An 18,492-nucleotide genomic window follows, 5' to 3' on the forward strand; every position below is an offset into this window, starting at 1 on the left:
TAAAAACAAGTCCCGCTCCTACAGTCGATGACGTCACAAGAAGTATTGGAACACGGGGTCAGGGTGTAATAAACTTTCTCTGTATTCATCACATATCTGTAAGTATTTCTAAAAGGTCTATTGTTCTTGGGTGGAAGGTGTTATTTTAGGGTGTTATTGTAGTGATGATGATGATAACAACAAGATAACACACCCACAATGCTCTTGAACTTTGATCCATATAAGGTCAAGCAAGGAGAGGTCAACCCTTGTTTAGAAAGGTCAAGTATTTAGCGACCTCTCATAGGGATTAACAGACAGACAGACGGACGGAAGATCTGTTACATTGACAGACAGACAAATGGACAGTATGATGGCTGATATAATAACAATAACAATAATAATAATAATAATAATAATTTTTTCTCTCTCTCTCTCTCTCTCTCTCTCTCTCTTCTCTCTCTCTCTCCTCTCTTTCTCTCTCTCTGGTGAGTGAGAACGTATCTAACTGACTCATAAGCTACCACAAAAGATGGATTCTCAAGGTTCTACGTTAAGTTTTCCTCCTAACTGGTGATGTGAGAACGTATCTAACTGACTCATAACCTACCACACAAAGATGGATTCTCAAAGGTTCCTACGTTAAGTTTTCCTCCTAACTGGTGATGTGAGGACATCTAACTGACTCACAACCTACCACACAAAGATGGATTCTCAAAGGTTCCTAAGTTCAATTTTCCTCCTAACTGGTGATGTGAGGACGTATCTAACTGACTCACTTAAGCTACCACACAAAGATGGATTCTCAAAGGTTCCTAAGTTCAATTTTCCTCCTAACTGGTGATGTGAGAACGTATCCAACTGGACTCACTTGCTACCACAAAGATGGATTCTCAAAGGTTCCTAAGTTCAATTTTTCCTCCTAACTGGTGATGTGAGAACGTATCTAACTGACTCACTAAAGCTACCACACAAAGATAGATTCTCAAAGGTTCCTAAGTTCAATTTTCCTCCTAACTGGTGATGTGAGAACGTATCTAACTGACTCACTAAAGCTACCACACAAAGATAGATTCTCAAAGGTTCCTAAGTTCAATTTTCCTCCTAACTGGTGATGTGAGAACGTATCTAACTGACTCACTTAAGCTACCACACAAAGATGGATTCTCAAAGGTTCTTAAGTTCAATTTTCCTCCTAACTGGTGATGTGAGAACGTATCTAACTGACTCACTTAAGCTGCCACACAAAGATGGATTCTCAAAGGTTCCTACGTTAAGTTTTCCTCCTAACTGGTGATGTGAGAACGTATCTAAATGACTCACTTAAGCTGCCACACAAAGATGGATTCTCAAAGGTTCCTACGTTAAGTTTTCATCCTAACTGGTGATGTGAGAACGTATCTAACTGACTCACTTAAGCTGCCACACAAAGATGGATTCTCAAAGGTTCCTACGTTAAGTTTTCCTCCTAACTGGTGATGTGAGAACGTATCTAACTGACTCACTTAAGCTACCACACAAAGATGGATTCTCAAAGGTTCCTACGTTAAGTTTTCCTCCTAACTGGTGATGTGAGAACGTATCTAACTGACTCACTTAAGCTACCACACAAAGATGGATTCTCAAAGGTTCCTACGTTAAGTTTTCCTCCTAACTGGTGATGTGAGAACGTATCTAACTGACTCACTTAAGCTACCACACAAAGATGGATTCTCAAAGGTTCCTACGTTAAGTTTTCCTCCTAACTGGTGATGTGAGAACGTATCTAACTGACTCACTTAAGCTACCACACAAAGATGGATTCTCAAAGGTTCCTACGTTAAGTTTTCCTCCAAACTGGTGATGTGAGAACGTATCTAACTGACTCACTTAAGCTACCACACAAAGATGGATTCTCAAAGGTTCCTACGTTAAGTTTTCCTCCTAACTGGTGATGTGAGAACGTATCTAACTGACTCACTTAAGCTACCACACACAAATGGATTCTCAAAGGTTCCTAAGTTAAGAATCCTTTCAGAATCCATCTTTGTGTCGTAGTTTAAGTGAGACAATCAAATTCACACATGAAAGTAAAGGTAGAAACTTAAACATGAGAAATACTTTACACACGACATATCATCGTAAAAATTTTGGTGATTTGGGGAGATTTTTGGTGATTGTTGGTGATTGTTGGTGATTGTTGGTGATTGTTCGTGATTTTTCGTGATTTTTCGTGATTGTTGGTGAATCCGTGGTGTTGCAGATTTTCTAATAGAGCTTCAGTAATCACTTTCATAATACGTTCCTTCTCATAACAATGAAATAACTTCACCTTGTCCCCAGCTACACCGTAACCTCTCCATTAACCATCGTTCACTCACTAGAATCACCTATAACACCATTAATATAACTCATATATAACCGCCTATATTATCTATAACATCTATGGTATTTTATATAATCTGGTTTGTGTGGTATTCATTAGTTGAAATTAGTTTTTGTTAAGTTTTTTTTATGAGGAAAGTGAAGCATTCATTCCGAAACGTATTGGAATGTTATTATTTACAATGGTAAGTCATGATTGGTGTGTAAGCGACCACGCCCCTTGGCTTTCGTTCGTGGATTAAATTTACAAACTCAATTCATATTATTTAATCTTCTATATTAATCCAAGTTATAATAATATCAAAAATATATTATATTTATTCTAATTAATATATAAAACGATTAAATATCACGATAATTAAGGTGGTTTGAGTAAAAATAAATCGATTTTATTACGAAATGGAGTGAAATGATGCGATGTTGAATGGTTAAGACACATCGGAGTTTAAGCGACCAAACCCTTCGCGCGGGAGAAAGTGGGACGCTCCAGAAGTCGTTCACCTTGACTGAATATCTTTGAGAATCCCTCCCACTTATGTAGGAATTAGATCAGTGACGTCATTCACTATTTATAACAACATCTATAACATCTGAACATCGATAAAACCTAAACATTACCTTAAATACAACAACAATATAAATATACAATTCATTTGGTTTGGATTTCATTTTGCAAATTTATCAACCTAAGAAAATTATTTAAAATCAATATATAATCACTAATTCCATCGAAAACTAATCAAAAAATAAATAATTAACTAGAAAAAATAATAAACCTTAAATTACAATCGAAAAAACATGTTAAAATGACCATAAACCGATATATTTGATAGAAACGAAACTTAATGAGAAATGTATATAATCAAGTGAAACAAAAACACAGAGATGGTCACGCGAGTTCACCTCAGACCCCACCTATAGTCACTCTCCCTTTCAGTGTGGCTCTGGCCGTCGTACTAAGAGGACGTCCGTGACCTCTCGTGTGTTCGTGTGTGTATAGTGGATTTAAATAAGGTTTAAAATTTAGGTTTAAAATTTCGCCATGTCGTAAGAATTTGTATGATTTATATATATGTAAAATCGATGTATATTTTATTTTTTTTTAGTTTTTTATTAAGTTATTTTATTTTTACACAAACAATTAACTTAATCTATGCTATTTAAACCCTTCTATTATAATTTAATCTAATTTAACTTAACCTAATCTAGACAGTGTAGGTATACATACAATATACCTAAACAGTGTAATTATTAAACTAAATTAACTCAAAGTCAGTTTACACAACAAACAGATCAAGTTCCTGGTATAATTTCAACATCACGTTAATTCCTAATGTTGTAAGTTAACCTGCCCACTCAAGTCTCGTTACTACTAGGATAAAAAAATCTCAATTCTTGATCGTACTAGAATAAAAAAAAAGACGTTGTTCATACTAGAAAAAAAAACTTAGGACGTTGTTTATACTAGAATAAAAAAGACGTTGTTCATACTAGGATAAAAAAAGACGTTGTTCATACTAGAATAAAAAAAGACGTTGTTTATACTAGAATAAAAACAACAACAACTTGGCGATAATATTATGAAAAATAGGGCCGCTGTTCATACTCAGGATAAATCAGCGGCCTTTCTCAATGGGTAATAGGCGGTAAAACACAGACGTTGGCCAATACTGGGAAAGGAATTGGCACTCGGAGGCTGGCACTGAGTGACTGGTGCCAAATATACGGATTGTGGATATGGCACTGTACCTTGGCAGATATCCATCGGCCCCAGTTCTAATAGACCCCAGTGCTATTAGACCTGTAGCACTATTAGACTCCAGTGATTAGGACCCTCAAAGGCTAGACCCCAGTGCTATTAGACCCCAGTGCTATTAGACCCCAGTGCTATTAGACCCCAGTACCAATAGACCCCAGTGCTATTAGACCCGTGCTATTAGACCCGTGCTATTAGACCCCAGTGCTATTAGACCCCAGTGTTATTAGACCCCAGTACTAATAGACCCCAGTACTAATAGACCCCAGTACTAATAGACCCCAGCATAGGACCCCAGTGCTATTAGGGACCCCAGTGTTAGGATTCAGTATTTGGTATCTCTGCAGTACTGGGGCTCCATATTTTGTCAATACTTCCACAATTTTCGTAAAGTTTTAATATTTTTTCATATTTTTCAGGTTAAAAATTATAAACAAATTCCCCAAAGTTTGTAGATTTTTTTCAAGACTTTGAAATTATATAAAAAGTAAGTAAAAATTTTGACTTATTTTTGGGTATATTTTAAGTATTTTGATAATAATGATGATAATAAAACACATACACACACACACACACACACACACACACACACACACACACACACACACACACACACACACCAAAAAATAATAATAATAATAATAATAATAAAAATAAAAACTAAGAAAAAAATAAAAAAATTAATAAAAAAAACACAAACAAACAACAAAAAAACAATATAACAAAAACAAAAAAAAACACTAAAAATAATGTCTTGTTTAGTGAGGTGGTTAGGGCAGTCGTTGGCAACACTGACGGTGGTGGCGATGGTGGTGGGCGTTGGTAACACTGCTGTGGCTGATTATTCCCCAGACTCTCCGCCGCAGGTAAGTCTGTCTGTCTCTCTGTCTGTCTCTCTCTCTGTCTGTCTGTCCCTCTGTCTGTCTGTCTGTCTGTCTGTGTCTGTCTGTGTCTGTCTGTCTGTCCCTCTGTCTGTCTGTCTGTCTGTCTTTCCCTCTGTCTGTCTGTCTGTCCCACTCTCTGTCTGTCTAAATTTGTGTCTGTCTGTCTAAATTTTTGTGTCTGAATCATTGTGTCTGTCTAATTTTGTGTGTGTGTGTGTGTGTGTGTGTGTGTGTGTGTCTGTCTGTCTGGGAGGGGAGGAGGAGAGGGAAGATACGACTGGACAAACAATGGGCAGATTGGGAAACACATTCGCGCCAAAAAAAATTAACTTAGCGCCACTCAGGGGAGAACTGTCGCGTCGTATCGGATCTGACCATAGAAGAACAACTGTGTATAATAACATGGTTCATTAGTGTACCAAATTTGAATCTAATTGGGTGAATATTAAGCGAGAATTTGCATATATTAAAATTTTTAGTACTTGTGGATATATTTGGAGAACTTTTTAATACTTTTGTGGTGAGGAAAAACTACTTAAACTTTGAGTTATAGTTAGTGAAGGGGTTCAGAGACTTGGGTTAGGTTAGGTTAGGATACACACACACACATGCATAAACATACAGAGGAAAATAACAATAATAATAATAATAATAATAATAATAATAAAAATAATAATAACAAAAATAATAAAAATAATAATAATAAAAATCCCCCCAAAAATAGCAAAATTACATTAGAAATTACAAATAAATACTTTCCAAAACTTCATTTAGTCCAGTAACTCGTATTGCGTGTTGCACTGCCTCAATTACGTGCACAAGAAACGCCACAAGACATTTCCAACGCTATTGCAATAAGTAGCGTGTTAAGGAACGAAAGTAAGAGTATTTTCACTTATTGGGTTAAAAAGTAGCATTTGAAGGTTTAAAAGTAACGATTGGAGTATTTTTTTCGACGTTGAGGTAAAAAGTAGCAAAAAGTAGCGTGTTTAGGGACGAAAGTAAGAATAATCTCACTTAAACATAAAAAGTAGCTAAAAAATAATTAGTTTAAGTAAAAAAGTAACGTTTCAAAGTATAAAATTAACATAACTAAAAAAAAGATGTTTAAATACGAAAGTAAAAAGGTATTCTCATAAGTAACAAAAAAAGTAAATCACAATAAAAAGTAACACACGAAAGTATTAAAAAAGTAACGAAGATACATATTACTTTGACACTTAAATTACTACATAAAATTATACACATTAATTTATATATATATATATTCCTTATTAAAATCGTAATTAAATATTTAGTGTTTATAGTTTATATTAGCAGGTATTTAAATTAGATAGGTTAGAATTAGGTTAGAGTTACGTTAGGTTAGGGTTAGAATTAGGTTAGGGTTAGGTTAGGTTAGGGTTAGGTTAGGTTAGAATTAGGTTAGGTTAGGGTTAGGTTAGGTTAGGGTTAGGTTAGGTTAGAATACCTTATTATCATGGTTTCACCCTTAGCTAAAAAGTTTATTATCTTTCGCAAAATATCGCTAATATCGGGTTAAATTTAACATCTAATATACAAAAAAGACATTTATTATATACATTGTGTTTATATGTTAATGTTAAATGGGTATAATTAGGTGATTAACTAACTAACCTTGATGTAGTTCCAAGCTGCTGGTGTTGGGGAATTAAACTAATTTCAAACACTATTTTTAGCTCCTATTGGCTATTTCGAGTCTTGTTTTATCGCTCACTATATTAATAATACTTTTATAATTAAGTTATGATATTGTAAAAGTTCGTAAAGTTTGGAAAAATGTCAAAATTCGACGAAATAACATAAACTTGAAGTCCGTCCTTTCCCGCCATTTTTGCCCAGGAGTGTGGAGTGATTGTTGACTTTGTTGCTCGGAAATTCCACGAACAATTCTGCAAAACCATATTATTATTTTTATCTAATATTAACAAATTAAACATAACTTAACCTAATTTATTATATTTTGTAATTGTTATTTTATTTTTTTATCAGGTTGATTACGTTTGGATTAATTATTTCTGAAAAAAAAAATTATTAGATTTTTCTGTTCGTGAATCTCATTAGAACATTAGACCATTTATCACGATACGTCATCACTTTAGCTCCTCCTTTTTAATCCCGTCGGTCCTTTTGATTGGCTAGTGTTTGTGACGTCACTTTGCTATGGTCAAAAACAATAACATGAAATTATGGCGAAAACCTCATAAGCCACATATATTATATTGGCCAAAACAGATGAGCTTTTGTCTTACGTTGTTATATATCATTGATCATATAGAAATTACTGTGTGATATAATATGTGTCAGTATCCACACATACAATATAACATAGTAAATTATCTATAATATATAACAACGTAAAACAAAAGCTCACTCCGCTGGTTACCATGGAAACATACCCTCAGACGCCTCGGGGTTGTAGTTAGCCGCGTTACCAACAGATGGCGTTGATCAGATCTCAGTGATAAACATAGGCACTTTCCTGTCTTTCTTTTTATAGTCTTTGATCATATCGTCGAATGCTTATATATAAATTACGTTTATATTAATTAATAACGTAGATAATAATTGTTTTAATGGGATAAATATATAATACGTGAATAGATTTTTATATTGAATGTATGGATCTAATAATGCAAACTCTCTCTCTCTCTCTCTCTCTCTCTCTCTCTCTCTCTCTCTCTCACTCTCTCTCTCTCTCTCTCACTCTCTCTCTCTCTCTCTCTCTCTCTCAGCAGGTGTACGACTACCGCTGCCAGTCAACAGATAACGACCCTGATGCTGATTGTATCTTCGGCATAGCTGGTCAGGACTACCCAACTCTAAGACAAGTACCCGATACAAAATTCACCTGTGTTGACCTCTTACCGGGGATCTATGCTGACCCCGATGCTGCCTGTCAGGTCAGTGTGAGGTCAATCTGTCTGTCTGTCTGTCTGTCTGTCTTTCCTACACAGAACATTGACTTCCTTCCGTCTCTCTCTCTCTCTCTCTCTCTCTCTCTCTCCTTGGCAGCAGGAAATTTCGCTCCAAAAAACAACAAAAACATCATTTTCCCGCGTGACGTCACCAACCCCCCATGACGTCACAATCTCCCATGACGTCACAACCCTCCATGACGTCACAATCTCCCATGACGTCACAACCCTCCATGACGTCACAATCTCCCATGACGTCACAACCTTCCATGACGTCACAACACTCCATGACGTCACAACCCTCCATGACGTCACAAGCGCCATGACGTAGCATCTTTTCCAAATTACAAAGGGCTTTCATCTTTTGTAAATTATTTTGATCCCTTGAACTTTAACCTTTATAACACCTGGTATAGAGGTTATTATTGTCTGTATGTCTGACTAGTTTGAACCCTGAAGCCCCTGTTGTTGTTGTTGTTGATTTTTATTTGTTTATATAAAGATGATTTGATAGATAGATAGATTAAAGTCAGATTAGGGTTAAGTTAGGTTAAATAGCGTAATAGAAAGCTAGTTTGCTATGTGAAATCAGGTCAAAGTAGGTTAGAAGAGACCTAGTTTACTATTATTTGTTATTATTTGTTATTATTCCCTATTATTTCTCATTTAATCACACCACCCGCCCCCACAGGTGTACCATATGTGCCTTCACGATGGCCACGTCCACTCGTTCCTCTGCCCCAATGGAACAGTATTCCACCAGGAGTATTTCATCTGTGACCTGTGGTTCAATGTGGACTGTAACAAGGCTGTTGACTTCTATTTCCTCAATGAATATATTTACAAAGATCCTGAACCCAAGGAAATTAGGATTAGTTATGTTTGAGTGAGGTGATAAAGGTGTTTGAATGCGTTTGTGTGGGTTTGAGTGTGTTTGTGTGGGTTTGAGTGTGCTTGTGTGGGTTTAGATAGTGTTTGTGTGGGTTTAGATAGTGTTTGTGTGGGTTTAGATAGTGTTTGTGTGGGTTTAGATAGTGTTTGTGTGGGTTTAGATAGTGTTTGTGTGGGTTTAGATAGTGTTTGTGTGGGTTTAGATAGTGTTTGTGTGGGTTTAGATAGTGTTTGTGTGGGTTTAGATAGTGTTTGTGTGGGTTTGTGTGGGCTGTGTTTAGTGTGTTTGTGGGTTTAGATAGTGTTTGTGTGGGTTTGATATGTGTGCTGTGTTTAGTGTGTGTGTGTGGGTTTAGATAGTGTTGGTGTGTGGTGTTGTGGGTTTAGATAGTGTTTGTGTGGGTTTAGATAGTGTTTGTGTGGGTTTAGATAGTGTTTGTGTGGGTTTAGATAGTGTTTGTGTGGGTTTAGATAGTGTTTGTGTGGGTTTAGATAGTGTTTGTGTGGGTTTAGATAGTGTTTGTGTGGGTTTAGATAGTGTTTGTGTGGGTTTAGATAGTGTTTGTGTGGGTTTAGATAGTGTTTGGGTTTAGATAGTTTTAGATAGTGTTTGTGGGTTTAGATAGTGTTTGTGTGGGTTTAGATAGTGTTTGTGTGGGTTTAGATAGTGTTTGTGTGGGTTTAGATAGTGTTTGTGTGGGTTTAGATAGTGTTTGTGTGGGTTTAGATAGTGTTTGTGTGGGTTTAGATAGTGTTTGTGTGGGTTTAGATAGTGTTTGTGTGGGTTTAGATAGTGTTTGTGTGGGTTTGAGTGTGTTTTTATTTATTTAACTATGAATTTATAAGTGTTACCTGAGCTACTTTTCAAAGCAACCAATCACGTGGCCTTATTCTCCTGTGGGGGGGTGGAGCTAGAGGGTAAACAATGGTCATGATTGGTTATTATCGAACCTATGAGTCAAAGTACAGCCAATCACAGAGCTGATTTCCTCTTCATCTATTACATATCATGACGTAATGCAAGATTAATGGATAAAAAGTAATATAATTAATATATAATTGACTCTGATGACCTATGACTGCCCCTTTTAATAATTGCGGTGGCCTATCATCACCAATTATAGCCCAGACGACTGATTGCTTTGAAAATATAAACTTGGGGAATTTTCTCTCGACTATAACCCGTCTTTAGGCTCTGAGTCACAACGGTGGACCAGTTACCACTATTTCCCTTTATGTTAACGATTTATTTCTCGTTGAATTGCCAACTATGTGATGTAATTAGGTATTTATGTGTGTTTGCTTGTATTTAATTTAGTAGTTTATTGTAGGGGGAGAATATTTTGTCTTATAACTTTGAAGAGGTGGCTATGAGATGCTTTTCGCCAACCTCTTCATAATTATTTTGTTAGTTTTATTGAATATTTATAGTCAATACGATTAACGTACAAAGAAACACGTATTGGTAATTTTACAAATGTATTTTTTTTACATTATTGGTTTTACGGCCCATATTATGACAGTGCAAAAGCTGTGTTCTCTGTCATATGCCTGTCAATTTGTTACTGCCAAATGCAAGCTGCTGTAGTCATCCCATCTTACTAACGCTAGTATTAATCTGGTAAGAACATTTACGGTAATTTATTAAACTTTTTAGTGAGTTTCTGTCAGGAAAATATAAACTAGTGACGTTCTTGCCTAGAAATATTCCAATGGATAGAGGCAAATGTCACTGGGAGAAAATCGTCTCAAAACATAACCTTTACTTAAAATAAACCGAGACGATAATACCGAAAACTGTAACATTTGGTTATATTATGTAACTTGTGAGCTGGGAGCCAAATTAGAAGTCTCTACCTCCCATATAACTGAATTAAGTTAGTTGTCTCAGAGATTATAGTCATCTGCACCCTCTTTAATCTAACCTACAAAATATATATATATAGTTTTTTTTATTTACTTTATTAATTCGTTCCCAAATCTTCTTCAACTGTTCTTCTGTTCTATCCCTCAGCATTTAAACATATTGCAATTAGTAACTATACTTGTTTCTTTAATGTAACAAGCTTCCCACAAGTACTTATATTTTGCCAAATTTTCTCCTCCCCACTAAAATAAATTAAGAAATCCCGGGAGACTTTGGAGGAAAAAATATCCATGACGAGAGCTTCTATAATACTAAATTTGGCGCCAACGGAGGTAAACAAACAGGACCCATAATGCATCAGTGGAATGACGACCATAATGCATCAGTGGAATGACGACCATAATGCATCAGTGGAATGACGACCATAATGCATCAGTGGAATGACGACCATAATGCATCAGTGGAATGACGACCATAATGCATCAGTGGAATGACGACCATAATGCATCAGTGGAATGACGACCATAATGCATCAGTGGAATGACGACCATAATGCATCAGTGAAGAGGACAGTATTACCAGACCTAAAAAAAATCATCCCGCACGAAATGGCAAAACTTGGATCAAATTAGATATGTTTAAAATATGTCTCAAGCTTTATTTTATTTTTAGTTTAATAGTTTAAATAATATTATTGAAAAGGATTCTTATTCTGTATTCAATAGAGCTTGGATGATTGTGATATTAAATCAAACTTTCTTTGTGTGTTGATATTTATTGTCTTGTGAGCTCAGTATTCAATGTTGATTAAATTTTGAATTAAGTGAAAAATTCTACCACTTCTTTGTAATGTTTTCAATATTGTAATGAAGTAATAATAACGTTGAAACACTATTATAACGTAATATGAGTGTAGAACGATATTATGACGTCATTACACCATTCAAACACTCTGGTGACGTCATATGGAAGCCCATGACATTCTTACGTCACAATAAGATCATGACGTCATCTCAATGGCTATGACGTCACACAGCACAGCCAGCCAGCTTGGATATATTGCTTTTTAACTTCAGTGTCTATCTATTTATGTCTATTGACCTAAAACTTTAGTAATGGTAATGTATTTTTGGCTAATATATATTTTTGATAAATTTAAAACGACGAAAACTAATCTCACGTAGAGAATATTAAAGCTATCCATTAAAAATAATATTATAATTTGTATTTTGTTTTGGTGGTGAAATATTATTGTATTTTTTTGTATTTTCTCGGCTTTTATTTATTTCTTGTGCTTTTGTTTTGATGTACAATAATTTAATTAGACGGTTTTATTAGAAATGGATAGTACAATGTCTGTTATTTACCTTATTGATGGTCGTGGGAAAATTATTTAATAAAAACAATATAAGAGAGAAAATGATAATAACTCATAAATATAATAATAATTAGATAATAAATCGAGAAAATAATTGGTGTAAAAAATGAAACAAGACTATTTGGTAAGGGGATAGTACACAGCGGCAGGGAACGAGGGCCGCCAGGCAGGTGGAGGGAGAGACAGGTCACCACGAGGTCAGGTCTTAAATAGCGGGGGGTTGGCGTGGCTTAGTAGTTGACCCCCGCTCCGTGGTGTATGGCGGCGCTGGTTGACCCAGACCACGAGGCATACACTGGGGAATTGGTGGGGTCGGCTACTCAGGGGAGAAATCCACTACAGGACCTCTGAGTAAGTTTCTCCTCACCGAGTCACTTCTAAACACTGAGCTGAACAACAATATATATATACAGAAAGAACATAGTGAGTTTCTATCGTGAGTGTGAGATGTCCGTCCGTTTGTGTGCCCATAATAACAACTGGCCACACACAAGTTGTAATAATTATAAAATGTAATTATAATTGTCTTTTATATTATTAAATTAACCTAAAATTTAGTTATAAAAAAATAAATTAGATATTGTGTTCGTGGTAATATTTTCAACATAGACCTTCATCCCTACCCACTCGGCCAGAGTTGCCAACTTAGCGACTTTGTAGCTAGATCTAGAGCTTTTGGTTTTTTTCTAGCGACATTTTAGAGCGATTTGCGACTTGTCTCAACTCTAGAGATATCCACAGAAGTCTAGCGACTTTCTGGATACTTTTGGACTGTCCATGACAACTCGGTTTTCCTAATTTCGAGCCATAATATATAGCAACGGGGTTACAGGGACAATACATTTGAACGGGTTGAACTCATAAAACAACTTGGTCAACTCTTACCTGACAACATTCGTGTGCTGCAGTCTATATCTTTTCTGAGTGCCGATGAATGCTTGAAGCCTATTAAATCAGATATACTTGGTTTGGCACACTTATTTACAGAAGATTCCAGCACCCTTACCAAGATTGATTTCCAGTGGAAAAAACTGCATCCCACAATCTGGACAGAAACATCTAACACCCTAAAATTGTGGTCAGAAGTGGCAAATTACAGAGATGCGACAGGTGAAAACCCTTACCATGATCTGGCTGAAGCACTCGCTGCCTTATCTCTTCCGCATTCAAACGCAGATGTAGAGCGCACATTTAGTAATATGAACTTTGTGAAATCAAAATTGCGCAACAAAATGAAACTATCGACATTAAAGGCAATTCTTACAATAAAGTATGGGTTAAAAAGACAGAACACCTGTTATGAACTTCCTAGTGATATTTTAAGAAAGATAGGAACTGTGGAGGCATACAGTTACAAGAGAACCTGAACCAAGCACTTGACATGCTTCCACCTCTACAGTTGTTCACACTACCAAGAGGACTGGGATGTAATTACTATTGAATAATAGGTAAGTGTGCACATTAAACTTTAAAAAAAATAATATTTTTATTTTTACATAATGCATTTTATTTATACTCCGTCCATTATAGTCGGCATTATGAAAATATTATTTGCATCGAATTACTGAAGGGGAGAAATAATAGCTAGCGACTTTCCATGGAAGATTTAGCGACATTTAGCTACTTTTAGGTACCAGCCTAGCGACATTTGAAGACCCGAGTTGGCAACCCTGCTGTCGGCCACTCCGTCAGTTCCACTCCAACAGCCGCAGGAGGAGGAGGTCAGACAACCGTAGGAGGATAACAAACGGCCTTATTCCACCCATTATTCCCTACATATAACCTGTAAGTATACTCTGCCGTTATTAAATATCTATAATAACTCATACCAACCTCGGGCCATCACATACCAACACGGGCCATCACATACCAACACGGGCCATCACATACCAACACGGCCACCATCGGGCCATCACATACCACGGGCCATCACCAACAACTCGGGCCATCACATACCAACTCGGGCCATCACATACCAACACGGGCCATCACATACCAACACGGGCCATCATATACCAGCACGGGCCATCACATACCAGCACGGGCCATCACATACCAACACGGCCATCACATACCAACAGGGCCATCAGCATACCAACACGGGCCATCACATACCCCACGGCCATCACATACCAACACGGGGGCCATACATACCAACACGGGCCATCACACACCACCGGGCCATCACATACCAACCCTGGCCATCACATACCAACTTCGGGCCATCACATACCAACACATGTACCAACCCTGGCCATCACATACCAACACGGGCCATCACATACAAACTAACTAAGAATAAAAGTTGATTTATTAATTTTTTTTAAATTTATCTTATATTAACGTAGATAATTTAGCAGGTTTAATTGAATTGCTTATAATTTTGAGGATAATTTAGCAGGTTTAATTGAATTGCTTATAATGAGGATTTAGCAGGTTTAAGAATTGCTTATAATTTTGAGGATAATTTGCTTATAATTGAATTGAGGATAATTTAGCAGGTTTAATTGAATTGCTTATAATTTTGAGGATAATTTAGCAGGTTTAATTGAATTGCTTATAATTTTGAGGATAATTTAGCAGGTTTAATTGAATTGCTTATAATTTTGAGGATAATTTAGCAGGTTTAATTGAATTTCTTATAATTTTGAGGATAATTTAGCAGGTTTAATTGAATTGCTTATAATTTTGAGGATAATTTAGCAGGTTTAATTGAATTGCTTATAATTTTGAGGATAATTTAGCAGGTTTAATTGAATTGCTTATAATTTTGAGGATAATTTAGCAGGTTTAATTGAATTGCTTATAATTTTGAGGATAATTTAGCAGGTTTAATTGAATTGCTTATAATTTTGAGGATAATTTAGCAGGTTTAATTGAATTGCTTATAATTTTGAGAATAATTTAGCAGGTTTAATTGAATTTCTTATAATTTTGAGGATAATTTAGCAGGTTTAATTGAATTGCTTATAATTTTGAGGATAATTTAGCAGGTTTAATTGAATTGCTTATAATTTTGAGGATAATTTAGCAGGTTTAATTGAATTGCTTATAATTTTGAGGATAATTTAGCAGGTTTAATTGAATTGCTTATAATTTTGAGGATAATTTAGCAGGTTTAATTGAATTGCTTATAATTTTGAGGATAATTTAGCAGGTTTAATTGAATTGCTTATAATTTTGAGGATAATTAATACCAGGAGACGAGTTAACAAGATCGTCCAGACAAGGTTCTTAAGACCCTCTATTTGATAGGCCTAGTTGGTATTTGATAGGCCTAGTTGGATTGTCTCCTTGAAACCACGTGAAGAAATTAAATTAATAAGATATAAACCAAAAAGTAAATATTGATTAATTATTATTATTTTTTGTCGATAATTCTGGTTTAATTTAATTCTAGTAGGTATAATTATTAAGGTAAATTAATATCAGTTAAATTATTTAAGAGTTATGAGTTAAATTATTGGATTATTTATAAATTGTTATTTTATGCCATAATGGGTAATTAATAAGTTAAATAGGTGTTAATTATATATTTTTGGATGCTTTAGACAAATATATTTTTGTTTCTGTGGTAGATGGGTATTTATGGCCATGGCCACTTGTACTAGTAGCTATGGCCTTGGCCACTTGTACTAGTAGCTATGGCCATGGCCACTTGTACTAGTAGCTATGGCCTTGGCCACTTGTACTAGTAGCTATGGCCATGGCCACTTGTACTAGTAGCTATGGCCATGGCCACTTGTACTAGTAGCTATGGCCTTGGCCACTTGTACTAGTAGCTATGGCCTTGGCCACTTGTACTAGTAGCTATGGCCATGGCCACTTGTACTAGTAGCTATGGCCATGGCCACTTGTACTAGTAGCTATGGCTATGGGCCACTTGTACTAGTAGCTAGTGGCTATGTACATTGTACTAGTAGTTATGTACATGGCCACTTGTACTAGTAGAGTGGTTATGGATATATGCACATATACTTGTACTAGTAGCTATGGCTTATGGCCTACTTGTACTAGTAGTTATGGTTTTGCCACTTGTATTAGTAGTTATATGGCTACTTGTACTAGTAGTTATGTAATAAGTAATACTTGTACTAGTAGTTATGGTTTTGGCTACTTGTACTAGTAGTTAAGGGGTTATGGCTACTTATATTATAGTTGTAGCTATGGCTACTTGTACTAGTAGTTGGCGGTTCGGCTACTTGTACTAGTAGCTATGTGATATGGTCATTGTACTAGTAGCTATGGGCTTGGGCCACTTGTACTAGTAGTTATGGCCTTGGCCACTTGTACTAGTAGCTATGGCTATGGCCACTTGTACTAGTAGTTATGTATATGAATACTTGGTTGTAGCTATGGCCATGGCCACTAGTAGTGCTGGCCTTTTTGTTAGTAGCTTATGGCCATCAGGTCAGTAGTTGCGGCTATTACTTGTACTAGTAGCTATACAGGCCACTTGTACTAGTAGCTATGGCCATGGCTACTTGTGTTTAGTAGCTGGCGGCTGGGGCCACTTGTACTAGTAGCGGTTTTGGCCACTTGTACTAGTAGCTATGGTTATGGCCACTTGTACTAGTAGCTATGGCCTTGGCCACTTGGTACTAGTAGTTATGGGCTATGGCCACTTGGCTAGTAGTTATGGCTATGGCCACTTGTACTAGTAGTTAGCGGCCATGGCCATTGTACTAGTAGCTTGCCTTGGCCACTTGTACTAGTAGCTATGGCCATGGCCACTTGACTAGAGTTATAACATAATACTTGTATTAGTAGCTTGCTGCCACTTGTACTAGTAGCTATGGCCTGGCTACTTGTGCTAGTAGTTGCTATGCACACGGTACTAGTAGTTGTGGCCATGGCATTGTATAGTAGCTATGGCCATGGCCACTTGTACTAGTAGCTATGGCTACACACTTGTATTAGTAGTTGGGTGGCTACTTGTCTAGTAGTTATGTTATGGCCACTTGTACTAGTAGCTAGTGGCCATGGCCACTTGTACTAGTAGTTGGCTTATGTACTTGTATTGTATTGCAAATGGCCACTTGTACTAGATAGTGTAATATGGCCACTTGTACTAGTAGCTATGGCCATGGTCACTTGTACTAGTAGCTATGGCCATGGCCACTTGTACTAGAATAATTGCCATACACTTGTACTAGTAGCTGTGGGCCATGGCCTTGAAGATGAGGAAAATATAGGGTAAATGCTAATTAAACACCAATTAAACTATTAAAAACTAACCTAACCTGACCTGACCTAACATAAGAATGGAGGAAACTGCAGCAGGCCTATTGGCCCATACTGGACAGTCCTGTTTACACCCAACCCCTATTGCTCATACTATCCATCCAACCTGTGTTTGAAGCTATCCAGCGTATTCGAGTTAATGATGATATTTGGTAACTTGTTCCACTTGTCCACTACTCAATGTTTACCTATTTCACGCCTAAATCTAAATTTGTCTAATTTAAAACCATTGTTACGAAGTTAGCCCCTGGTTGGATAGTTTGAGTACCTTTTGTATGTCACCTTTGTTCAGCCCTGACTTCCATTAATACACCTCTATCATATCGCCTCTCACGCCACGTCTCTTGAGGAGTGTAAATTAAGATGCTTTAACCTGTCTCTGTACTCAAGGTTCCTAATGCCCTGATTAGTCTTGTCATTCTCCTCTGAATTCTTTCCAAAGATTCTATATCCATTCTGTAATACGGTGACCAGAATTGAATTGTGTAATCCAGGTGTGGTCTCACAAGAAGATACAGTTTTAGATGACCTCGCTAGTCTTGTAACTAACACTCCTTTGTATGAACCCAAGTACTTTTATAAGAAACATAGGAAAATAAGAGTCTGCAAAGGCCGGTTGGCCTGTGCATGGCAGCTCCTGTCGAGAGTTACTACCACTCTCTATCATCCATGAATCTATCCAGCCTTCTTTGAAACTTTCCAGAGTTCCGCACTTACTACAAAGTTGCTAGCTTGTTCCACTCGTCCACCACTTCATTTTTGAACCAGTTTCTTCCTATCTCCTCCTAAACCTAAACTTATCCAACTTGAATCCGTTGCTCCGAGTCCATCCTGCTCGGATATTATAAGAACTTTATCTATATCCCTTTATTGATTCCCACCCACTTAAATACTTCTATCATATCTCCCCAGACTCTTCGTCTTTTCTTGGGAATGCAAGTTAAGTTTCTTTTAACCTATCCTGATATGGAAGGTTTCTAGTCCCGGAATCATTTTTGTCATTCTTAGCTGCACTCTGACTCCAGTGAATTGATATCCATTCTATAATAGCACCAGAACTGAACCGCATAATCGAGGTGCCTAACTAGCGCAAGATATAGTTGCAATAAGACTCTGCAATTCTTGTTACTTACACTTCTAGATATAAAACCCAATACAGCAATACGATGTAACCGGAACGAAGCAATGAT

At 36.6% G+C, this 18,492-nt stretch overlaps 1 protein-coding gene across 1 annotated transcript; it reads left to right on the forward strand.

Annotated features, from left to right (window-relative positions):
• Window positions 1-4,577: 4,577 nt before the first annotated feature.
• Window positions 4,578-8,894, forward strand: LOC121857502 (U-scoloptoxin(01)-Er1a-like). Its single transcript, XM_042353588.1, has 4 exons — window positions 4,578-4,586; window positions 4,862-4,965; window positions 7,743-7,907; window positions 8,614-8,894. Coding segments are annotated over exons 1-4 (465 nt in total). The 5' UTR covers window positions 4,578-4,585; the 3' UTR covers window positions 8,809-8,894.
• Window positions 8,895-18,492: the final 9,598 nt, after the last annotated feature.

This window comes from Homarus americanus, unplaced genomic scaffold (genome assembly GCF_018991925.1).
Source record: "Homarus americanus isolate GMGI-L3 unplaced genomic scaffold, GMGI_Hamer_2.0 scaffold19065, whole genome shotgun sequence".
Classification (NCBI taxonomy): domain Eukaryota; kingdom Metazoa; phylum Arthropoda; class Malacostraca; order Decapoda; family Nephropidae; genus Homarus; species Homarus americanus.